The 25,459-nt window shown below is 45.0% G+C and overlaps 1 protein-coding gene across 5 annotated transcripts in view; it reads right to left on the bottom strand.

Moving 5' to 3' along the window:
* NLRC5 (NLR family CARD domain containing 5) overlaps positions 1 to 25,459 on the bottom strand; it is a 54,403-nt gene that overhangs the window by 19,647 nt on the left and 9,297 nt on the right. For all 5 annotated transcript variants that reach the window (XR_010374225.1, XM_064459099.1, XM_064459103.1 and 2 more), the window contains 22 exons: positions 21,410 to 21,475; positions 18,411 to 20,166; positions 16,491 to 16,574; positions 16,032 to 16,115; positions 15,865 to 15,948; positions 14,097 to 14,186; positions 13,176 to 13,226; positions 12,252 to 12,317; positions 11,461 to 11,544; positions 10,406 to 10,489; positions 9,903 to 9,992; positions 9,202 to 9,267; positions 8,072 to 8,149; positions 7,237 to 7,320; positions 6,125 to 6,208; positions 4,650 to 4,739; positions 4,479 to 4,526; positions 3,911 to 3,985; positions 2,760 to 2,843; positions 1,911 to 1,994; positions 1,347 to 1,436; positions 1,175 to 1,237 (listed from right to left, as the gene is read on the bottom strand). Coding sequence is in view for 4 of the 5 variants with exons in the window: in XM_064459099.1 (XP_064315169.1) it covers positions 1,175 to 1,237; positions 1,347 to 1,436; positions 1,911 to 1,994; positions 2,760 to 2,843; positions 3,911 to 3,985; positions 4,479 to 4,526; positions 4,650 to 4,739; positions 6,125 to 6,208; positions 7,237 to 7,320; positions 8,072 to 8,149; positions 9,202 to 9,267; positions 9,903 to 9,992; positions 10,406 to 10,489; positions 11,461 to 11,544; positions 12,252 to 12,317; positions 13,176 to 13,226; positions 14,097 to 14,186; positions 15,865 to 15,948; positions 16,032 to 16,115; positions 16,491 to 16,574; positions 18,411 to 20,166; positions 21,410 to 21,475 (3,385 nt within the window). In the remaining variant the exon portion in view is untranslated. The remainder of the gene's footprint in view (positions 1 to 1,174; positions 1,238 to 1,346; positions 1,437 to 1,910; positions 1,995 to 2,759; positions 2,844 to 3,910; positions 3,986 to 4,478; positions 4,527 to 4,649; positions 4,740 to 6,124; positions 6,209 to 7,236; positions 7,321 to 8,071; positions 8,150 to 9,201; positions 9,268 to 9,902; positions 9,993 to 10,405; positions 10,490 to 11,460; positions 11,545 to 12,251; positions 12,318 to 13,175; positions 13,227 to 14,096; positions 14,187 to 15,864; positions 15,949 to 16,031; positions 16,116 to 16,490; positions 16,575 to 18,410; positions 20,167 to 21,409; positions 21,476 to 25,459) is intronic.

Raw genomic sequence — 25,459 nt, 5'->3', positions numbered from 1 at the left:
TCTTCACTGAGATGAATGCCCTCAGCTGTGCCAGTGTCTGATACTTCTCATAACACCTCCCTGAGGTTAGTAACAACAAACCCCGCGTTATAAGTGGGAAACAGATCTTTTCAAATTTTTTGCCATCTCCTTGGTGCCTAACTGGAGACATGTTTACAGTCTTCTTGTGCTGGTTTTTGCTGGGATGGAGTTAATTTGCTTCATAGTAGCTAGTACAGGGCTATGTTTGGGTTTGTCCTAAAAATGGTGTTGACAATACAGAGATGTTTTTGTTATTGCTGAGCAGTGCTTACACAGTGTCAAGGCCTTTTCTGCTTCTCACCCCACCCCATCACTGAGTGGTCTGGGGGTGCACAAGGAGTTGGGAGGGGACACAGCCAGGACAGCTGACCCAAACTGACCAATGGGATATCCCACACCACATGATGTCATGCTCAGCATATAAAGCTGGGGGAAGAAAGAAAGGGGGCACATTTGGAGTTACAGCATTTTGTCTTCCCAAGTCACCATTAGGCCTGATTGAGCTCTGCTTTCCTGGAGATGGCTCAACAGCTGCCTGCTGTTGGGAAGGAGTGAATTAATTTTTTGTTTTGCTTTGCTTGTGCATGCAGCTTTTGCTTTACCTATTAAACTGCCTTTATCTCAACCCACAAGTTTTCTCACTTTTACTCTTCCAATTCTCTCCCCCATCCCACTGCAGGGGGAGCGAGCAAGTGGCTGTGTGGGCCTTAGTTGCTGACTGGTGCTAAACCATAACATGTCTTTACAGGGGCACCCAGCAACCATCACTCCCAAAGAAGTCGCAGACACGTATCACAAACACATCACACTGATGCTCATGTGGAGATTATCACCCAAAATTTGAGGCAGACATGTGGAAATGCAGTGGTTAGGGCCCAATTCAGTTGCTTGTCCAGCAGAATTTGGTGCCACTCAGGATGATCATGAGTGGCCGCTCAAGAAAGGCACAGGCCTCTGCTATCCCAATGCACCTCAAATGGTACTGAGTTCCACTTAGGCAGCTGAACTGAGCCCCAAAGCCTGAGCTACTAGCCCAAGCTCCTTGACTACCAGCCCATGAGTGTTTCTTACAAGAGAAGATTTGGCTACTTGCGCTAGCGTTTCAAACTGAATCAAAACAAGTGAATTATAACTAAGTGTTGTATATCAGTACCTGCAAGATGTCTTTTCGCTTCGTGTGCTTGCTCCTAAATGCAAAAAAGCATTTTCACTTGACCTGAAGCAAACATAAAAGACAGTCCTTCAGCAATGCTCTTCAAAGATTGCAAGCTTCATAGTCCCTCTAAAGCTGAGCTGCTGGGCTCCAAACAGTCTGAGTGTCTTACCGGACTTCTACTATTCTGAGCCGCTCACAGAGATTGATGGAGTTGATGAGCAAGACAGTACAACGTGGGGAAAATGCGTTGTTCCTAATACTGAAAAAGAGGGGAAAGAACAATGAAATCAGCTCCCAAGAAGAAAGGTTCTGATACCCATGGCCCAATTTTCCCATTGTTTATGGGGCTAGATCTGCCCCATTTAACTCAAGATCAGTGAGTAAGGATCTAAAGTTTCGAGCACTGAGACTCAGCATTCCTTTAACTAAAGAAGAGCCTCCAGTAGTCTCCTTCAACTAAAAAGGGAGTACAGACCAAGGGTTTACACTGAACAACCCTTCAGGGCTTCTGGACTAGAGATACCCCAGACTGGAAGCAACCTCCTGAGGGAGCAATTTCAGTCTCTTGAGACACTGAAGCTCCTCCATGCCACAACAACTTGCAAAAGATGGCCAAGCTCCTTCTGGGCTTTTTGTCCACATGGTGGGCAACATCCTGAGATACATTGTGGTATTAACACTTTCCAAACCAACGTTTCATGGAAGCAATCAAAGCAGGGACCCCAAACATTACCTCAGTAATGTCAGATGACAGAAGTATGGCAGGAAGCTCAGTAATCTCTCAATGCTCTGGTCATCCAATGAATTTCCAGACAGACTGTAAAACATGGAAGGAAACAAATTCGAAGAGAAACTGGGAAAATCTGTAAGTATTTCTATAAAATTTACATGGACATGTACACATGTGCATGGGGGTGTTATGGGCAAGTTCTGAAAAAGGACATGTGCAGAAATGCCCTGAAAGTTGGGTGAAATTTAGTCCTTAGAGGCTGATCCCCATAAGTGTTTCTCTATAGCCTATAGCCAATTAACATTCCAGTTTCAAGTTTCTTACTTTTCCATTAATGTAAGTTATAAAATTATGCTACTGACATATTTCCTGCATGCAATAGGAGTATTATGTTATATTTTTATTTATCATTGCTTCATTTCTGTTCTGAGCAGTATTCTTCTAAGTTTCTTTGTGCCCAGCTCCTGTCTGGAGTGAATTGCACATCACGAGTTTGGTTTACGGCTTAGGGGGCCAGGTGCTCTTGCTCTGGCCACACTGCAAGCCAGGGTCTCGAGGAGTAGATGAAAATACTTGTGTACAGCCATATGATTGAGGAAGACTACAAGAACCCATACATGTTCTGGGGCATTTACACACAGACATGGTAGACTTCTAAGAAGCCAAACTCTGAAGCAGACTGGGCAGTCGAAGGTATGGGTTTATATAAGCATCTGGTTGAAGTTTTGCAGGTGTTTCTAGGAGGCTGTGGTGAGAGGAGAGCCAATTTACACCAGCTGCTAACCTGAACACCGACTCTATCTGCAGGGTGAGAACACAAACAGATAAGGTTGCTGAGTGCACAACACTTACTCAATTTCTGTCAGCTGGAGACATTGAGTCAATATCTGGCACAGCCTGGTCACATCCTCAGGACCCACTCTGCAGTCCCTGAGACTGAAGCAAACAAAGCACTCAGGAGTTAAACATTTCCCATGACCATAGTATGGCAATTCTTCCTTCATATCCCGGAGCCTCACATCTTAGGATGAGACCCATAGCAATCCTCTCGCTTCCATGACATATATTTTGATAGCCACAATCTAGGACTAAGAAGTCAAAACCTGTGACAACCAGAGATTTTCACCAGCTCTGAGTCTATTCAAGAGAGCCAGTCCACCAAAATACCACCTTACTTTGCGTGTTGCCTCCCTAGAACCACATCATTGGTGCTTAAATTGTCTCAGGAGACTGGGCAGCATCTTCCCCTGCTCAGCACTGTCTCAGCTTTCCCACAGCAAGGCTGGGAATGGTGCCTCCTGTCTCCTTCTCCAAGAAGGAAATCACAGTAACCTTCCTGTGCGACAAACTGGCAGGTGTCCATGAGACAAATGTAGTAGCCAGCCAGATCTGCATCTCATTATTTACAGGTAGACGCTTCCCCTGCAGGAAAGCAAAACAGTCCTGACGAGCCCAGCCAAGCAAAAGACGCACTATTTATTTTCATGTATATGCCTGTAGCAGTGGACATCCCAAGTCTATCCCAAGAGGGTGTACTGTTCACCCAGTCACCTCTGCCATATCACTGTGTCCCTCCAGTGACCAAAAGCACAAATACCTGTTGGCCTGGGGTGATGCCAGCTAGCCAAACTCTTTAAGGCTTTGCCAAATTACACCAGCCAAGACCTTCTTCTCTCTTGTAACCAAGTGTTACTTTGGGGACTATCCTCCCTGATCCATTTCAGCAGGGGAGAGAATGGAAGAGGGATATATTAGGGATGGACCTTTCCGGAGGTGCCCCACATGGAATCAGTCATTATGGGATACAAGCAGAGGAAAGAAACACCTGATTTCCAAGAGAGCTGAGTCTGCCTCCAAAGGCAGGCAGGGCACAGGACAGCTCCCTGAGGACACAGAGCTGAAGGGGGACAGGTGTTTTCCACACATTATGCTACAGATAAAGACCTCCACAGCCATCCCTCCCTACACTCCCGGGTGAAAAAAGGAAGCTGGGGCTGCCATACCGAAAGCATTGTCCTTTTGCTACATGCTTGGGAAATGCCAGGCAACTGCTTCGCCATCTGCTGGTACTTCTGACCCTGGGGAAAGAACAATTTACCCCATAAATTGTGCTGATGTTATTGCCCCCGTGTAGCCGACTCCCCATGCCACAGCTGGTGAAGAGGGTGAGGTGGTGAAGTGGCCTCATGCTCCAGTCTGCCTTTTCTCACCACCTGCCAGAATCAGGTTCACTTTATCCCCAGATGAAAAAGGGCCTTATCATCCTTCTTCCAGCCTCCAGAGAGTTCTGCATCCACTCAGCACTTTGAGCATTTGCTCTGCCCTAGCCCAGGAGGGAGATGACTGCAGCCTGGATCAGCAGTAGGATACTGCCGTCTGCTCCATACCCTCAAGCTGCTGCCAACCAGTCACTCAAGAAACAGCTCACCCTGCTTCCACCACCCTGACTGGAGTTTGCAGCCAAATGGCTCTTTCATTGGCACACCTCAGGGACTCATACATCCCCATCTATATAAAATCTCATAAGGAGGAGTTTGAAAGGCTTAGGCACATGAGTGGGTACGAATTTACCTGATTCTTTCCCAAAAAGTTAGATGAACCACCTGCGGGTGTCCTAAGCTGTAACCAGAAAAGAATATAATTAGGAGGGATTTTGAAGACATGTGCTCCTATATCACTCCTCAAAAACCAGAGCTGGAGGTCTTAAATAGCAAAAGGTAGAAAAAGTACTCCTGGCCATACCTGAGGTTCACTGTTTTAATGTGTTCCAATGTAGATAAACACTGAGCTAAGAAAAACACAGAGTTCAGGGAGATCCGGTTGTCATTAAGCCTACAGGAAGAAGAGATTAAATCAACTGCTGCAAGCAAAACAACTAGCAATCTACCCCGCATCACGTGATAACAGGGATCCTTGTACAACACTCTCAGAGACTGCTTCTTTGCCACCTTCCAACTACAGTTCTGCAAACAACTCACTCCAGTATTTTTTAAATTTGTCCCTCCCTTTTAGATGAGGGAATAGAATACTAGATTATTCATTATTAATTATTACATTAAGAATTTTATTAACTTTATTATTTTATACTATATTATTAATAATATGTAAATATATTGTTAACTTAATAATAACAATATATTAAAATAGTTGTTATTAACTATAAATAAATAATAGAATAATCACAGAATCATTGAGGCTGGAACGGACCTCTGGTGATGATCTATTCTAACTCTCCAGCTCAGAGCAGGGTCAAATAGAGCAGAGTTCTCAGGACATTCTCCAGCTGGCTTTGAATATCTTCCAAGATGGAGAGTCTACAATCTCTCTGGGCAACCTGTTCTAGTGATCGACTATCCTCACCATGGACGGTTTTTTCTCCAGTTAAATGGAATTCCTTGTATTTCAAGACATTGATGCAAAGCAAAAACAGCTCTTTGGCTGTAAGTGCTGTTGTGGCAGTACAAAACCCACACTAACTAAGGTCTGTTAGGTCTATCACAGTATCTGGTGTGACTCTGGGCAGCGTGCTTGATGCTGGCAGGGAAAAAAACCAGATAAATAACAGCAGTGTGTTTCACTGCACTGACATGAAGAGAAGCTGCAGGCTGTCAGTAAGTGGAACAGTCTTGGCTTGAGAACAGTTCTATTAATCATGCAGGAACAACAAATATCTCTTTCAATAAAGCAGAATGGTGCTATACTCCTTAACCCACAGTCCTGTACAGTGTACTTGTAATGGGAGTGCCAGGTAAAATACCCGGATAATATAAACCAACCACTGGGGCTGAATTCAGACTCTACTGCTGAAGCTGAAGCTCCCCAGCATTTATCTTCCAAAGGTGCCCAGCTCAGGAGAGGAAGGACTGCTCTCCCTCCCGATGAGGAACTGGGAGAGGAAAAGATCAGTGGCCTGGTAAAGATCTCAGTGTGTTTTAAAAACCAGCTGCCACACCTGCCTGCAAGATCACCTGTCTCCTTCATGGAGGACTGAGTACAGAGGCTCTCGGGGACTGATCTCAATCAAGCTTCAAGAGGAGTCAATCTGTTCTGGACTAGAGGTGGGGACAGACCAGACAACACAGCAGATCTATCCTCAGCAGACACAGAATATAACTGCACTTGATCCTGAAGAGTCCTTTCCAAATGTGGACTGTGCTTCCCCAAACAATGCTCCCACAAAAACCCATCCATGAGTAAAGGGAACAGGAACTACTCACTTGAGAGAATGCAACATTTTCAAATTCGGGAGGAACTGAAACAGCTGCAAAAGTCCCTCGTCTCCCAGATAATTATGTGATAGGCTAGGATTTAAAGAAAGGCATTTAATTTTCATAGGAAAAAAAACCAACAGGCACAACCAGCTTAGTAACAAGAGCTCTGAAAGCAGAACGGGGCATGCTAATCCAAACAACACATGCACTACCCCTCTCCACTGACAACTAAAGCCTACACGGAAACCTGGAGTCTGCAATTAACCCACATAAGGCAGCAAGAACCCTAGCTCAGGGCTCATCCTTTTCACATGTCCACCAAGTGACCCCTCTGGACTGACAGTGCTTTTTAATGCAGTTACCAGAGTCCACAACTCTGAGAAACTATCAACCTGGACAGGCCCAAAAGAGGAGCCACAGGTTAGTCCTGGAGAAGGATATTAGGCTCTGATATTAGAGCCTAAGGATTACAATGGACTATGGCCCATGTGAGATCTAGGGACTCAAAATTCTCTTCGACAGGCTGCCAGGCCTAAGTGAATAGCCAGCCCTCAGGTGGTGGTACACAAGACTACGTGCTTGTGCTGGCCCTTGTTCCATCCTCAAAACCTAGTCGGGGGGTGGTGTTGGCTAGCCTTTCCTTCATGGCTGGATCTGCTCATCTCTTGGTGTTAGCAAACAGGATAACTCCACACACACAGCACTAACAGAAGAAAGTGCTTTCGTGCTGAAGGTCCTTGCACACTATATGTGGGATCACCAGCAAAAACAGGGGCTGCCACCCTTCTTTTAGGTGGAATTCTCCATGCTCTGAAGCTTTGCTCCCAAATGGCCCAAAGGCAAAAATGACAGGGCAAGGTTTTACATATTTTGTAATACCTGAAGTCAGGCTAAGCGATCAAACAGCCCCTTTCTAGATTTATTTCCTGCAACCTTTGCCTTAAGAGAGCACTAGAACCGTATATCACAATGGCATATTGGCCCATGTAAAGCTATGCCTTTCATAAGGCTACGTCTCTACTGTACTCTCCATACAGCACTGCAGAACAAACAAGTGGCATTTTCTCAATATCCCAAAAAAACACAGATAAAGACCATAAGAGGTAAAAAGGACTTACTCCAGCTCGGAGATGCTGCTACATTCCTTCAGGACTGCACACAGCTTCTCCAGGTCACTGGCTTGAAAATGACTGTCTGTCAGTCTAGGGTGAAAGAGAAATCAATAGTCCAGGTCTGCAGGATTGCAAACAAGATTGTAAACCTCACTCCTGCAGAAAACCAGAGAATAAATGAGGAGATAATAATAAAATAAAAAATTCCATTGAAATATCTTAAATATCTTGCTTTTTTTTTTTTGTCTGCAATAAACGATAATCTGTACTGTCAGCTTTTGTCTGCAATCAGAGAATAAAGAGACAAGGTAAAGAAAACTTGTGGCACAACAAAGAATCAGGTCCACAAGGTCTTGGTTAGAAGGCTTTAGGCACAACTTATTCCTGCCTCACTGCAGCCTACAAAACAGACAGGCGCACTCTGTGCTGGAGTAAGAGCATGATCTGATACGCATCTGAATACGGGTCCAGCTTAGGATGCATTTCTTCAAATATCAGTAGAGAACACCCCCCAAAATCACAAGCTCTGTCACCACCAGCTCCTCCAACTCCCACATGGAAGCAATGCAGCAACCGCGCAATCTCTACACCAATTCTGTGAATAACCAACACACAACCAGTAACACAACCCATAATCTATTTTGACTCCTGTAGAGGACCATGGATGCTAACCACAGAGCTTCTAGTGCTGCAAACTGGGACTGTGAACATAGTGACAAATGACTGACTGAAGGGGCCTTTTCCAGCTCTTCTGTGATTCACCCTGGAGATGCAGGTTATATCAGCTATAGGATTGAGAGGTAGGACATGCATGAAATACAGAGAAAATCTGCCATGGTACCTTATTTTTTTTGAAGTAGGAGGTGTCTGGTTTTCCTCTCCATATTGTTGGTCATCAGTAGAGAACACAGGCTCTTCCCTAGTAAGTGAGCACAAAACCAGACAAGGGTACAACACTTAGGCTTTAGCAATTTGGCAGGTGTCTGGAGCTACCCCAGCTCTAGCCCACACCCATATCTTGCCAACAGCAACCTCTTCTTTCTTTCAGTGATTAACCAAACACTTGACCAAGTTGCAGTGTAGGCAACTGGGGAGAATTGAAAAAGACAGATTTCTTATCTAACCTACAGTTTGATGGAGAATTCAGCTTTTGCTTAAACGTGTTTTGTGAAAAGAGTCCACGTCTGTGCAAAAAACCTGACTATTCATAAATAAATGGAACATCCAAATCCTAAAATATCTGAGTTTGAAATGTCACCTGGTGCCTTAAAGATTCACAGATTATGTGTCTCAGGCTGTCACTCTCTTTCAAGCAGAGCCACAACAATTGGGTTGCATCCCATGATAGACCCGCTGTTCCTCCCCAGCTAAGAGGTGGGATGTAGGTGTACTGTGGGAAATGCTATTTTACAGTGGGCTCAGTCCATGGAGAGCAAGGGCATAAAGAAACGAACCTACAGGTCCAGGAGCAACAGGAAACCATTTCTTAAACAAAACATTTGGGTTGAGCTGGTTTCACCCACAATTTTCTGAGTGGAAAAATAAAACTCCAAATTTAATGTTATTTATGAGTACCATGATTCAGAATGCACAGTGCAGAGAATTATATGGTTTCAAACATGCAGGGATCTGTGAATCTTTTTGGAATTTGGTTTGGAGATGTGGGATTTGTTTGGGGTTTTTACTGTTCACTCTTATCAGAGAGCACAGCTGTCAGGAACAGCCTGCTTTGCTTAGGATGCTGTGGGTTGAAATGTCCCCTAGAGCCATAAAATGTAATCAAACGCTATAGAAGGCAGTGGACAACTTCCAAAGTGGCTAAGAAAACCAGGAGAAAGCACTACATTTAGATTCAGAGGGGAGTGGTGGGCAAGAACCACTGTGAGATGAACTGCTACCCTTGGTATCTAAACAGGATGTAAGAACTAAATGAGATGCTGAGAAAACACCATTTGTGCATACACACTCTACCTAGGAGGAAGGGAAGCAAACTCTCTGTCTTTTGTGAACCTCAGGACTGTAGTCTCATGACAAAGGCTGCAAAGAAGAGAAGGGGGGAATCAATCAATGTCACATTTTTATTACTTACAGGACTTCTCATTTTAATAATGCTTGATTTTGCTCTGCAAAACTCTTTGGTGACACCAAACACTTAAAACACTCCCAAAGCAAGCAAAAGAAAAAAAAATCCCCATTAGTTTTAAATCTTGGTTGGATCAAACTATGCAATATCAGATGACCGAGTTCCTCTGAACCATTAGAGAAAGTGCAGACAAAATTGTTACACTTGAACTCCAGGGGGGTTCCAAGGGAAAGTAACAGGAGAGAACTTACAGCTCCATTCCAGGAGATGTCACCAGTTCTCATACTCCACAGAGACCCTCTCTCCAAAACTTCCCAGGGCAGAGAACAGGAAAGGGTCTAAAACTGCCCCCCCCCCCCCCCCCCCATGGATGAAAGAACACACAGTTCTGTACCTCCTCAAATTCTAGTTGATGGCTCAGATAAAATCAGCTTACAGCAATGTATTACCAAGTGTCAAGGTTACTAATCAGCTTTGGACATGTTCTTCACCTGCCCCACTTCTGAGGTGACTCAACAAAAATCTCAGAACCTAACTCTTAGACTTGTATATTGGGATTAACCTCAGGAATGATTCAAGACCTACATACCTGACTTGTACCTCCATCATCTTCTGGCAGGTATTTACCAACTCCAACAGACTGCAAATGCCATTAACAGAGAGGCGGTTTTGACTGAGACTAAGAAAGATAAAAAAGACAATTAGCTGGTCACTGAAATCACACAGGACTGTCCTAGTGGAAGTGGTCATCAGTGTGCTGCATGCTTGAACTTGTTTCACTTCAGAAGTGGCATGGTGGAAAACACACAGGACCGCTCTTCCTGAGGAAGGGGTTTTAACGAAAGGGAACTTCAGCACTTCAGAAGCATTTAGACCGGTTTCCATAAGTGATGCTCTCAGCAGGTGACCAGGTTCAGCATGAACAGTCTCATGGGCTGAATCTCATTCTTCCTTATGAGTGCTTAGAACTACTTCTGTAGCACTGGTCTGGGTGAGGCCTTTGCCTCCTGGATCCCTGCTCGGCATTTCTGTACGGTCCTTGCCGGGCTCAAGAAAAGAGGGCAATTTGGTTTTGTACAAGGCAACACTTACTCCAGCTGCTTCGAAATGGATATCCAAGGGAGGCTTTCCAGCAGGCACCTGCAGCCTTCATCTCCAAGCTTGTTACCTGATAAACTGAGGCATTTTCCAGTTAGTGGGGACAGTTCTGAACAGTATGAACAACAAAGCCCTCAAAATCTGCTTGCTTCCCCTTTCCGCCAACTGCTTTTTTGCCTGGTGTGTTCTTCTGTCCCAGATCAATCTTCCCTGCTTATCTCTGCATGAAGCAACTTCAGACCGAGCGTTTCATCCCTCAGACAATATGATTCATGCTTTAGCCCCAAAAACATCTTACTTTAGAAAACCTAAGTGGGAGTACAAAACAAGAAACCAAACGAGTGAGTGTTTACTGTCCTCTTGGAAGGAAGAAAGGAAGGCAGAAAATACCGGATGACAAAGATCTCCAGATCCTAATTCAAAACAGTGAGCTAGAAAACTGGGGTTTGAGGTGTAGCTAAATTCAAGATACAGTCTGGACCAAACTGTCTTACAACAGGTACTCCTGCATTTTCCAGGGCAGACAGGCTAGAAGGAGAGCTTTACAGCCAAATCCAGGTGGCTTCATAAATAGGTGAATAAGGAAAGATAGGGATTGCAATGTGCAGGTTATGAAGTGGATCTCTTGCCTTCCTCGACTCATTTCACCCAACAGAGCTCTGGATGGCTTTAGAAGACAGAAGCAATCTGTGTCCCTTCACTGGCTCAGAGGATTTGCTGGAGGGGCTGTGCCTCTGGGATGGCTCCATACTGCCTCCAGAGTGCAGCACTGCTTCATTAGTAGGGTCTGCTCTGTAACTGGCATTTCTGGTTACAGTCTCGGGGGGGGGCCAGAGGCTGCCATTGTCAAAGGAATCAAATGTTGCTCAGCATTCACCTCTGGCTGAGCCTCACCAAATAATTCTACCCAGGATGCCACTAGACATAACAGAGTGCTGGGACCCTTCCTTGGGGTCAGGCCCCAAGTCTCACTGCCCTCTACATGTAACATACCCTGCTCCCCACCATCAACCTGTAGCCATTCAACAGGAAGGAAAGGAGGCACTTACTCCACTTCAGAGAGACAGGGACAGCTCTGGAGAATGGCAACGATCTCCTTTGCATGTTGGGAAGACAGGCTGCGATGCTGCAAGCTGTGAACAGGAAGGGTTAATGAGCAGTGAGGGGACAGTGGGGGCCACACATTTCTGGTGTCTCTCTCCAAACGAGGGCACACAGAAGCAGTACGAAGAGAGGAAGGTTTTACTCACTGCTCTGCCACACAATCCTGAGCATGTTACTGTGTCTCTCTGCAGCCAGTGCTGCAAAAGGCATGCAGAGGGACGCACTTGCAGAGTGCTGTGCAAGTGCAATGCCTTGTGTCAGAGCCACCTGACACTGCCATCCACTGGAAGGGATGGTTGTAATTGTTCCAGTTGTGCAGTGTAGTGAGGGAAAGAGAAAGAGGTAAGGGAGGGCTATTTCCCAGCTTTAGCATGCTCAGATAACACGCCTGGGTTCTCCCATTTTGAGAAAGCCACTACTCTCTTCTGGAGGCCAGATAAGACAGAAAACTGTATGGCTCACGCCCTTGGTAGCTATATGAACATATGGCAGGATGGGCATTATCGAGGGAGCTCTGCCTCTCCAGGGCTGTGGAGCCCAACACACAAGAAATAAAGCCACTGGCTGGGCCAGACAGGGATTTCTGTTGTTATTTTTATTTACTGACTCAGGTTTATTCCAAACTTTTTCACATCCTGGGTCCTTATGGACCAACACAGCTGCTATGCTTGTCCTTCTGCAGTACCTGTCATGTGCAAATCACATTCACCAGCAGGATTTCAATGCCTTCTCTTACCATAACTTCATATGTCTAGTTGGAATTACATGTTCCTCATTCTCTTCCCATTTCAAATCCAAAGATCTGAAAACAAGCAACATATTTTACCTTTAATATGCCTTCATGAAATATGAGGACCTGGGAGCTGGTTAGTATTTTCTGGAAGTTTTCTGGAAGAAACCACAAGGTCTGTGTTCTGTCCAACCATTCTATGCAAGGTTCAGTGATTTTCAAGAGCCAGAAGACCTCCATCAGGAGATGGGAGCACAGGGGCTGTCCACACAGGATTTCACTGAAGATTTGAATCAGCTTGATAACTGAGCCCCAATTCAAAGGCACTACTAAGATTCAGGATGTTGTGCCTCCATGTGGGATTGCGCCACCACAGGAAGGGATAAACATACCTACTTGTGCCAGGCTGCCTACAACAGCAGGCATCTGAATAGGAGCAGTTTCTAGCTAACTCAGGGCCAGGCTGAGCCAGTTCACACGTGCATGCCAAATATCACGAGGTCCCTTGACGACTGCACAATACAGGGCAAAGTGAGTTCCCTATTAGAGTACAAGAGATTGTTTCATAGTTTCTTCATTAAGGTCAAATCCACCCTTCCCTCAAAAGTATGCACAAGCAGGGAGAATGCAGGAGCCATCCAGAGAAGAAGCAAAGTCTTTTCCTTCATTTATCCTCACGGTCAACTGTTTTTCAGCAGTTTTGCAATAGAAACACAGCGCTTAAGCTTAAACAGGCACTAAGGCACTGCCTTTGTGGAACTGGCAAAGACCAGCTCTTTTGGTTACCTTCCTCCTTGCTTAGGTGGATCCAGCTCTACCAGATGCAAGGGCAGAGGCAACCAGTTCTGTTACTGGAGTAGTTTATACCAAGTTGATGGTTTGAATCAGCATAACTCTGAATATAGCACAACCCCAAGTGTGGTTTCTCACCTTGGAACTTTTCCAGATGAGCCCGAAAAATACATAATCAGGGTGTCCTTCCTGAAAAAGAGACCCAAGCCAATGTTAGGGCACAGGTGGAAGCATGCCATTTCTTTAGTTGGGGTGCTCAGTAAAGACCAAAGCTGTTCCCTGGATTCTAAAGAGGGCCTTGACATCTGCCCTGCCAGCACATTGCCACAGGCGAGCAATCAAGCAACCATGTGGCAAGAAGGCAGCAGGACACCCCACACTTTGAACTGGAGCTACAAGACAGATAAGAGAGTAACAGAGTTAAGAAGACTGGGCTGGGATTATTATTTTTTTTTTTTTAAGTCCAATAGTTTGTTGGAAAGAAGTTCAGTAGAAACTCCATTCCAGCATGAAAAATGAAAAAAAGCTGTATGCGATTTGACTTCCCTTGAGTTACACCAAGGATTAATTTGGCCTGTTAAACTTACAACATAAAAACAACCATAAGAGTTAGGATTTAAGAATTCTACCCTTTGTCTGTCATCCCGGACTTATGAAAACACCAAAATCTGTAACTTGAACACAGAGCTAGAGCTACTTCAATCCACACCTTTTCGGTAAACTTAGCTGATTTATAGCAAATTTATGCTAGCTAGCAAAGAATTTCCTGATTGATATATTGCAGAGCTTAAAAGCAAGTTTAAATTCTGTTATATAAGAAGAAATATTACACCCTGCAAATCAATTTACAGACAAAGGATAAAATGACCTATTAAAAAAATACAAAGAAAAAGTCCATAATATGACTTCAAATTTTGTTTCAAACAGAAAGCAAAAAGGATTAAAATTAATTTTTGTTGACTTTGATTAGCCACCAATTAAGCTGTAAAAGTGTCCGTTTAAAATGTCAGTATCTAAAGAGACTTTTTTTTTTTTGTAACAGCTCTCGTGCATTGGTACCTGACTCGCAGTTCAGTAGCGTTTTGACATGCAGTGACTTCCTTTGCCAAAGTGAGAACAGCATTCAAGGAAAGATCATTGTTGCTCAGACTGTGAACATAAGGAAGAACACAACCTCAGCTGCTGGACCCACCAGCAGACTCTTTTGTTACACAAGTGTTCTCTGCTCCTCCCAACACGATGAAGCACACGTTCTTTTAGTTCAGGAATTTCTCCAAAACTTTAGACTTTTGCAGTTAGGATCCAACAACAGCATTATCAGATCATAGTTCTTCTCTGCAAGCTATAGCCCTGTGAATTTAGAATCAGAGATACTTCCTCTACGTGCAACAGAAGCATCATAAACTGGTTTTGGATTGTGTAGGGAACATACATTATACCGGAATGATTACACAACCAGCCCACAATGCAGTTAAAACTCTTGCTACAACTAATCCAATTTAAGTATGGCATATTAAGGTAGCATAGTCTAAACTCCCCTATTTAAAACATCCTCAACACAACAACCTCTATGGATTTGTTCTTTAATTGTATGTTTATTCTGTTTTGTTACTTCTTGTACCTCATTAAATATGAAAAATAAGTTCTTGTTTCTACAAATCCTCTACCTGTTCTCAGGGCCGCAGAGCACCATCCCTGTGAGCCCTAAAGGAATCATCCATGACAACAACACTGTATGCGTGTAACAGAAATGCGTGAAGGAACGAGGCGTACAAATTGCACTAGCTTCCTACCTTTTCCTGCTAAGCTGCTTCACTGGGGACATGCTGGCATTTCCCACAAGCTATTATCCAATGTGCCCCAGAAAGCAGAGGAGCAGGTACATTCCCCCATTCCTCCCTCTTTCCAACATGCTTTTAAACACTTCTAATCATACTGCAAAGTTAGTAATTAATTCTGGGATGAGGTCCAGCAGTAACTGCAGGTATTTCATGTTCACCTGCTTGTGCCCAGGGGTATGTGGAAGACCTTCAAAGGCAGAGTCACACCCTTTTAACTGGGGTGGGCAGGCAGTGTTGCGGCTTTGCCTTCCCACTGGGGCAGCACAGCTTTGTGGCTAGCCCCCTCCTGTAATGTAAACTACACTGAGATTCTGACAACTGCAGCAGCTGCTCTGCTCTGCTTTGCCCGCTGCTGCTTAAACTGTCCCTGCTAGCTTTTAAAAGGCTTTAAAGCCCTTCACAAATCAAGCTGGTTCTCTCCACCTAAAAAGATGTAGCTCTATGTTGGGAGTTTTCCTAGTGGTCAGTCCCTCTCATTCAGCACTGTGCTGTTCCAGGAGTTTTAGAAGTAGTAGTACAGGAGAACAGGGCTAACAAAAAGGCTGGGAAGACAGGGATGGAGCCATCCTTTCTTCTGCAGAGGTGAGGCATCTCAATCTGAGCCTGACCAAGGGGAAGAGATGTGAGGAAGCAGAAGAGGAAAACATCGTGCCAGGCACCAAGCTAAGCACATGCATTGTAATTCCTGGAGAGGTGTCTGGTGCCAGGAGTCGCTTGAGGTTATTTTAAAACACCTGGGTAGGAACTGTGAGGCTGAGTCTACCTCAAACTGAGCCAGGCCTCTAGCACAGCCCTGCTTGCACTTAGATGTCTGTGCCTCAGCTTAGTGCCCCGCATGTACCCTACTGGCATCTCTAAGAGCAAGTGTCACCCCTTGCAGAAACATCCAGTAACTCTGCTCTGATGAGGATTTAAACTCTCCCTGATGCTATGCTTGGCTTCATAGTGGCTACCATTTTTAATAGGTTTAAGCCATTTTTACTCACTCTATTTTCTTCAGCTTTTCAATTCTGGAAATCAGGTTCATCACCCTCTTCACGTCTAGATCCCGTATCCTATTGTCCTGCAAGCTGCACAGATTCATTCTCATTAGTATCCCAGGCCCCCAGGGAATGAGCAGTTGATTTGAGGGTCTTTGCCACAACACACTCACTTTATTTCCTCAAGCTGGAGGCACTGTGATGAAGCCTGGACCAAATTAGTCATCCCCTCAGCTGTGATGCTCCCACCTGTCAACCTGGAAAAAGAAAGGATCATTCAAACCAAGCAGAGGAAGGACTAGCGTCCCAAGCAGCACATGGCAAGCCTGCCTCAGATGTGGGCCTGTGCCACACTCCCAGCACACCAACACAGAGAGGATGTGGCCTGACTCTGCCACCTGCAACGAATTTTATACTCCTTTTCAACCAGGGCAATGCAATAGTACTCTTGATACCAGCATAAAACAAGAGCCACACATATGCATGCTGCTCTGCATAGCACCACGTTATTCTCTGTACAGTGCTGCACAGAGCAGATCAGCCGTGAGTGAGCAGATGTAATTAAACTGCAAGATAGAAATGGAAGACAGATAGAAAAAGAGAAGCTTCTGACCTTACAAGCAAAGACTTACTCTAGTTTTTTCAGGCTCCCCATTCCTCGTAAGCTCTTTGAAAGAGCAGCAGCAAAGTCATCACCACATCTCCTACTACGAAAGCTAAAACATGAAGAAAAGGGAAAAAACATAAACACAACAAAACCCAAACTAAGCTAGCCCACAGAGCAGGTTAAAACATGATTAGAATAAAAGTGTCAAACTTCTTCTTAATGGTCATTTTATCATGCTCTTTTTTGGAGCATCTTTATCTTTTCAAACATCTGTTTTAAAAAAAGAAAATTCCACTTGCACATCAACTGCAAATACCTCAAGAGAAAGCTTCTGCCTTTTAGTACAGCAACACCAACTGTAAGTGCTTCCACAGATGAAGAGTCAGCCCTATTGTGTATCCCACCAGAGTCAGGACCGTGGAGACAAGGGAGGTCCCACAGGGGCAAGCCAAACTCATACAGAGAGGTTCTAACTGCTCCCATGTGATGAGCTGCTGAGTTACAAGAGGGTTGATTTCAGGCCAGATACTTTATATTTGGGTGGCAGAGTAGCCAGAGTTGTCCGAAATATAAAAGACATAAGGTTTTTAGGGAAAGTACCTCTTTTATAGAAGGAACTGGTAGCATTGGAAAAAACAGACAAACGGGTAAGCTTTCAGGCACACAAGCCCTCCTTTGTATCAGCTGCAGCATGTACTGATTACAGGATGTATTGGTACAACACGCCCTGCGCTGCATGTCTCCCACAGCATGTTTGAGGGCCACAAGAGAAGAAACCCACCTATGGCCCTGTTGCCCTAAGTGCCTCTGCCACCTTCCTCTAAACCAGAGGGAGTCAGGAACAAGCTGCAGAAGCACAGTGGCATGACAGACATGGCCCACAGTCATTACGAACACCTGAGGTTATGCTGCTTCTTTAAACAGGCTCTGTACAGGCAACATGCAGTTGAAATGCTTGGGGTCCCACTGCCCTTTGCCCGCCCTTCCAAGAGACAGTACTCAAGAGTGCTAGGATCCTGCACACCATAAATGAAAGCAAGCACAGACTTGAGTAGGTATGAGCTGAGGAAGAATGTCCAAAAATCCCCTATTCTGTTCTCCTAATGCAAGGGAACAGCCCAACCGTCCTCAGGTATCTGCTTAATCTGCTCTTTGAAAGTAGAGGACTCTGTGTGTTGCCCTGTGCCTGCATTAGCAATTTAGCATTCAGATGTGTCACCAGCCAGCTTTTCTAATGGTAAATTAAATAGTATTCATACTTTTCTTAATGGAAACAGAGAACAATCGATTACTGTCCTTTTTACAATTATATCAATATCCTGGAATAGCAGTTTTCACATCATTGTTTCTGCTCCTCTGCTTCACAGCAGACATCATTCCCTTCAGGTCAAGGTAATTCTCACCTGGGCTGCTCTCCATCTTCTCCACATTAGCCAACTCTACACATATTCCTCTAAGTCATTCACAGCAATACAGAATGAGACCTTTCCACAACAGGATCCCACGAGATCCTCCTTGAAAAGCCCTTCAAGCTGCATTACAGCAAAGCACTGACACAGAACTCCTGAGAGTTCAGTTGTCACCTTCTGTTGATCTGGTTTATGGTGATTTCACTTAGATCACAACTTTCTCATTTGCTTGCAAGATTTGTCCTGCCTTTGTATTGTCAAGAAATGCCTATAATTTTATCTACTACATTAACTGCCCTGTTGTCTGATTGTTTTAATCAAAACAAACATACAAAAAATACAGCCAGAATGGATCTATCAGCTTAATATCCTTCAATCACTCATTATTTCATAAATTTCTTCAGTATCGAAGTTATGTTGTTCAGATCAGAATTCCTCACATCTTTCCCTCCCTTCTAAAACAACTGTTAGGCTTGCCCTTCCACCCCCTTAGCTCTTCTCTCCACCCACCAGCTCATAGCACTCAGTGTGTTTACCTCAAGTGGTCTACATTTCTACAGCCAGCCAGAACCTCCAAACAGCCAATGTCCATGAGACATCCTGCAAAATCCAAATGAGTCAAATCCTGGCCCAAGTTTACAACAAAAACCAAAGCTGACATGTCCAGAGGTGTCAGTCTGAAGTTTTTAAACTCATACTTGAAATTCAGCAGGCTCCCAATGTGCTGAGCTACTTCAAGGTCTTGTGTTTCAAACGTGCAATGACAGAGCTCAATGACCTTAGGCCCTGTCAGATGAGTGGCTGCCAGTTTCTTGAGAGATTGCAGGATTGCATCCTGCTTATCCTGCACCCAAGCTTCATCTTGTTCAGCCAGCAGCATGAGAAATGTCCTACATTCTTTTGATGACAAGCCTGAGAGAAAGATGTGAAAACTCTCCATGAATTCAGTCTTTGCCTCATTCTTCAAAGTCCACTTTGACTTCAAGGAGAACTTCTTCCTCAGGTAGTTCTTGTCCACGCTCTTACTTACCATGAGACACAGTGCTGCAAAGAACTCCTGCAAGCTCAAGTGCACAAAGGCATAGCCAGCCTCTGGGCAAGTGCCACTTGTCTTCACCTCAAAGACAGTCAGCAATCCATGTAAGGAAGCAAATTCCTTCACATGCTCTGGAATATCACCAACATAAAATACAAGCTTCTTATCTTCCAGGCCTTTCAGTGCAAGATCACACAGACCCAAAATGGCCTTTTTGTTACAGTTCAGCTGAGTCTCCTCGCCACCTGCACACTCTCCTTGCTGTTTGTTTATGAAGATGAGAAGCATTTTAATATAAAACTGTGTCATAGTCTGAGGAAGCTCCACACTCTTCTGATGTTTAAGGAGCAAGTACTCCAAACAGGTGCATACAACATAACACAGGGCAGGGATGAGGCACATGCTGAGGAGCTTGGTGTTGCTCTTCAGGTGAGTAATGGCTTGTTCTTTGAATGAATGCTGATGAAAATAGTGGCTGACATATTCCTCAACCTTCTCATGGTCAAATCCCCAAACTTCTGCTAGCAGATCTACTGTGTTTATTAAGAAGTCAGGTATTCTCTTAGGTCGGCTGGTGACCAACACTGTGCAACCAGGCAGGAGCTTCCCATGACAGAGGTCTGCAAAGAGCTCAGATATGGACATACAGGAGGTAAGAACTGGACCTCCCTTAGAAGATGATGACACATCCATGTTAGCTGCAAACTCATCCAGCCCATCAAAGATGATCAGTGTGTGCCAGGCATTTTCCAGAAGGTACTGGAACACTGCATCAGGGCTGTCTTCTGGCTGAAGGAACAGGTCAAACAAAAGCTCCTTCAGAGTCAATTTTCTTTTTAATAAATTCAGCTGCCGAAACTCAAACAGGAAAGTGAAGAGAAACTGAGGGAGGATACCTTCTGCCCATTTCTGACAAATCCTGTGCATTAGCATGGTCTTGCCTGTACCTGGTTTACCAAACAAAAAGATGACTCTTGTCTTGCCCGACGGGACCACACTACGAAACAGATCTGACACTTTCACAGCTGTATCTGCACATTCTTCTGGTTCAGGAGCACCTGCCACATCCTCACGGGGTTTATCTGTTCTCTCTTTTAAGCGGGAGGCTTTGCTCTGCTGAATGACAAGGTTGACAAAGGCTTGGTTGAAAGCCAGTGGCTGTGTTTGTTCCTGTGCTGCTGATCCTGCTGGTCTCCTGCTTCCATACCTTTGGCAGATAGAATTGATGAGGAGATGCCGGTACTTTTCAGCCGTATCTGAGAGAGAAGACAACAGAGTATGAGGGTGAAAAAGTTAGTTCTGAGCCATGAGAGATCCAAAATACTACCACTTATACACAGAGAAATACTGACCCTGATCAGAGGCTGCTCCACAGAGCTAGGTATGGATGACAAATTTTGAACACATGAAAATAACCCATCATTTTTCCTATTTTGCACAGGGGCCAAAGAATAAGAAAACTCAGGGAAAAGGTGAAACAGTTTTATACAAAAACTAAATCATCTTATCTTTTTAAGATCAGAATTAGGTATTGGTGTATTATGCTTACAATTCCCTGTTCACTAGCTCCCTGCTCACCCATGCTGGCTTTGTGCCACGCTTGCTCAGCTATCTGCACCTTGGAACAGACATATCTTTTGCTTTGAGAATTTGAGATCCCTGATGGTATCAACATCTCTTTGTTGAAGAGAGAACAGTGGGGATAATCAAGGGTGCTCAGCACCTTCTGAAAAACCCTATCCTCACTGCTGTTAAGTTTCCTGAGTTTTGTCAAGGGACAAGATCTGGTCTCCTGGGACCACCTCCTTGAGAACTTTCCTGTATGCAAACTTTCAGTCAAAAACTGGCTCCAGCCTAGCTGAAGCTGCCAGCTTTGCCATGCCCCCTGCGTTCCCCCACCAGACACTGGGCAATGCTGGACTGTGGGGATTGTGGGCAGATTTTGAAGGAAAGGATGTAGTCACTGGTGTTATACTGCCCACAGGCCTGTTCAGGCTAGCCAGTCTTTCCTGGAATTACTCTGCCTTGACTTCGTCATCACTCATTTTTTCAGTTATTTCTCTACTTTAGGGTGAGCTGAAATCATAAGAGTTTTTAATGTGCTAGAGAAACCGGACCCTTTAGTGGGTTCTAAATTGTCAATATGTTTTACTTTTTTACTTTAAAAAAGGCAAACAAATACAGGGATGACCTACAACTGAATGCTTTACCAGCATATCGCACTTTAAAGGAGTTCTTAGCCTATGGCATCCCTTCTCCTCAGGCAGATTTAATATATCTCTGAAATGGAAATGGATGTTCCTTGTTATTTGCCAGGTCCCATTGTCTGGATGTTTTATAACCTGTTGCATTAAGAGCTTATGCAGCTACTAAACAAAATTTTCCCTCAATGTGGAAGGTTGATTTCTTGGGTCTTCCTGCAAATAAGTTAAATAAGTTAAACAGGACCCTCCACAGAGGAGGGCACACCACCACTCTGCTTCTGGGACATCTACATACCTAGTCGTTGCCGTTTAACATCCTTATCACTCACAGGGCTATTGCTACGGCGGCGGCAAGCAAACCCTGAAAATGGAAAAGTCAGAAACATGTCAAAAGAGCATTTGGAATGGCAGCTTATTAGAGCTGGGCAAGACTCTCCAGCAAAGCATCTGGGGAGCTGAAGAGGCAAAATTGGAGTGACAAAACTATTTGCAAGTTCAGGCTGAGTTTACAGAACTGCTTTTGCAAATGTCGAAGTAAAAGCAGAGGTGCATCTAGCTATAGAAAGACAGCTTGGGCTGGTCCTCATGAGGCTAATCCATCTTCTTGTCCCACTCTGAATATGCTATAGGTCTTAGGAGTGACCTAGGGGTCTGGGCTGGTTTAAAGATCTTCAGTAATAGAGCTCCCTGACCTTCTCCAGGCAATTCATTCCAACATTTCAGATTACTTATATAGATTTTCCTAGCACATTACATCAATCTTGCCTGTAACACTGTGATCTGGTACTTCCCTGTTCTATCCACTTGGGTGTTTTTGCAGAGAAATCAAGGTGGTCTTTCCTCCTCCTGGGACACATGATCAGCTACAAGGATTCAATATTTATCTAACATTCGAACATGACTTTGGACTTCACAGAACTGTTAATATCCAAATCTTACCGTTCTCAGCCAACAGCAGCTGGGACATCAGAAACAGGGAGGTACAAGCTGCTGGTAGAAGCCCTGCTTTGAAAATCTTTGCAGGAAACAACGTGACTTTTAAAAGGCATGTTTTGCAAGAAATGTGTTAGGTTTAGCAAATGGTGCTCAGATCCTTTTGCTCAATCCCTTCATTTGCTTAGAAGCACAGGGCTAAGCAGTGCCAGAACCTTAGCAAAAAACTATCATAACAGCCCATCAAAAAGCATACTAGGAAATGACACTAGCACAGCTACTGGAAGGCAAAAAAAAGTTAGGTATGTGCAACTCCGGGTTTGGAGGAGCACAGAGAAGTAGAGAGCGCATTAAGGGCTACAGGCAGCCTAATCAAAGACTGATACCACAAGCACCACAAAGTCACACAGTGCGTGGAGGAAGTGGTTCTGAGCATATGAAAGAAACCTGGCAGAAACGAGACAGAAATAAATCAAATAGCAGTACCACATATCCCAGCTACACACTGTAGCAAAGCCCACAGCCCAATTTCTTTCAATTGTTCTCCAGTCCTCCTTAGGATTTAAGTCCACCCAAAGCAGGATAAGCCCGTGTGATGAACCTGAATGAAGGAGCTGGATACTTCCTGCGGGAGCAGGAAATATCAATGACTAGACATATCTCAGTTCCACAGAAAGTTTCCTTGTGAGTGCGGCCAGCTGGCAGGTCAGACTCTATGAGCTTATCTGCCCAGAGAGCACTGGGTGAAGGAGCTAGCTATACTGTTGTGAAAAGCTGTCCTGCAGTTTCCAAGACTGACCACAACCACCTCACTGGTAAGTCTTTTTGTAAGCTGGGCAATGCATCTCTGCCTTGCTTTGAGCACAGGAACTGCTCTGTTACCCTGGGGAACAGGGGCAGGAACAGCCATTTCTGGAGAATGCACAGCCCACACATTCCCAGGGTTGTTTATGGTGATTAATTCCTTGTTTGTTTATGGTGCTCTCTCAGGTGGAGAGAATGAGCAGAGCTGAGACAGGCATGAGTCTTTCCTTTCTTAACTGGTCCCAGTAACTTTCAGCACTATTTTCAAATTTATATTCCACCAGCAACTTGCGAGATTAGGGCAGCAGAGCAGTTACCAGCAGCAGTCTGTAATGCAGAACAGAAAGGTGGTGAAAACTGCATGTGACACACAAGATACAGTATTTGCAGTGCCATGACACAGATGCAGTCTCTGAGTGAAAAGCAGAACCAAAAGTGTCTCTGTGACTTAACCATCAACTGGAACCACAAAGGGTAGTCTGCAAGATACAATTTAAAATGGTAACACCAGCAGAGATGCACAAGGCAGGGAGTGCTCACTGCTCAGGGAGCTCAGTGCTAAAAGCCTGCCTCTGTCTGGCCAGGAGCAGGGAATGCAAAGAGTAGATGCAAACACACAAGTTATAAGGTGCTGAGGGCACTAGCAAACCTCAGCAAGAACCCAAGCCAGCTCTGCAAGAAGCTCATGTTGCTGTGAGTGTGAGCCTTAGCCAGTCCCCAAATTCACACAGCAGGAAAAAAATGAAGAGCAGCTTTTAGAATCATAGAATCATAGAATCGTTAAGGTTGGAAAAGACCCTTAAGGTCACTGAGTCCAACCACTAACCTATCACTGCCAAGTCCACCACTAAACCATATCCTCAAGCACCACATCTACCCTTCTTTTAAATATCTCCAGGGATGGAGACTCCACCACCTCCCTGGGCAGCCTGTTCCAATGCCTGACAACCCTTTCGGTGAAGAAGTTTTTCCTAATATCCAATCTAAACCTCCCCTGGCGCAGCCTGAGGCCATTTCCTCTTGTCCTATAACTAGTGACTTGGGAGAAGAGACCAACCACCACCTCATTAAAACTGCCTTTCAGGTAGTTGTAGAGAGCAATAAGGTCTCCCCTCAGCCTCCTCTTCTCCAGGCTAAACAACCCCAGCTCCCTCAGCCGCTCCTCATAAGACTTGTTCTCTAGACCCTTCACCAGCTTCGCTGCCCTTCTCTGGACACGCTCCAGCACCTCAATGTCCTTCTTGTAATGAGGGGCCCAAAACTGAACACTGTCCTCAAGGTGTGGCCTCACCAGTGCCAAGGACAGGGGCACAATCACCTCCCTGCTCCTGCTGGCCACACTACTCCTGATACAAGCCAGGATGCTGTTGGCCTTCTTGGCCACCTGAGCACACTGCTGGCTCATGTTCAGCCGGCTGTCAGCCAACACCCCCAGGTCCTTTTCCTCCAGGCAGCTCTCCAGCCACTCCTCCCCAAGCCTGCAGTGTTGCATGGGGTTGTTGTGACCCAAGTGCAGGACCCAGCACTTGGCCTTGTTCAATCTCATACCGCTGGCTCCGGCCCAACAATCCAGCTTGTCCAGGCCCCTCTGTAGGGCCTTCCTGCCCTCCAGCAGATCGACACTTCCACCCAGCTTGGTGTCATCTGCAAATCATCTATTTTTCACCAATGGGCAATCCAGGACCAAATCCACTCCCTGCCACCAACTTTAAGCACCTCTACAGGACACAAGGCTTGCACTTGCTTTCTGCACTACCAGGGTCCCAGCTCAGTGACTCCTCTACACTGCAGCCTGCAGAACACAAGGCTTCATTTCCTCCTGCTTTGTTTTCCCGCAGCACACATTTCAGGAGGGCACAGCAAGCTAACTGCAGCTTTCTGTGATAATTGGATTTTTTTTGCTGCTACCTCCACCGTTTATCCTCTCACAATGCTGGATGCCAGAATCACATCCTCTCTCTCTCCTTCTGCTGTGAGACTCTTCACACAGGAGGACCCGGGCTGGTGTTTCATTTTCTGGAAACTGAATACCTGGTGACTGAGAAGGCAACCTACAATTCAGCAGCTTCCAGTTATTCCAGCAGCTGTTACATGAGGGCCCAGGAACATCACGCAATGGTGGCACATACCTGCAGTATTTTCACATTGCACCAAATGCTTCTGGCTGACATTCGGGTGATGGGTGCTGCTGCAAAGTGCCAGGGGAAGAGAAAAGATCTTGAAAATAAATCCATCCTTTCATGATCTGCACTGAGTAGGAAGGCCTCAGTCCCAAATCCACCCCTGAAGAAAACCTTAGAACTACTACTATCTGTTCTTTTAAGCTCTGATTCTGACTACTCTGCAATGGTTTCTGCTGGATCAACTCCTGAAGTCTTTCTGCTCTTCCTTTAGAAGCGAAATCAACTTCCTCCACCTACCAATGAGCCAACAACAGTAAAAGCACAAAAATCAGGGATTTGGCAGAGTGGGTGGGAGATTCCTTTGGCTAGAGAAACTAAAACGAGTTAGTTCCTTAACAGAGTCAGGGCCAACAATGCTTTTCTGAAATTCAGGGAGAGAAAACAGAACAAGGGAGGTTCATCTGGAAAGCAGCAAGAACAGAAAA

This window comes from Phalacrocorax carbo, chromosome 8 (genome assembly GCF_963921805.1).
Source record: "Phalacrocorax carbo chromosome 8, bPhaCar2.1, whole genome shotgun sequence".
NCBI classification, from domain to species: Eukaryota; Metazoa; Chordata; class Aves; order Suliformes; family Phalacrocoracidae; genus Phalacrocorax; species Phalacrocorax carbo.
The sequence above is the reverse complement of the archived record's forward strand: the minus strand, read 5'-3'. Positions and strand labels throughout refer to the sequence as shown.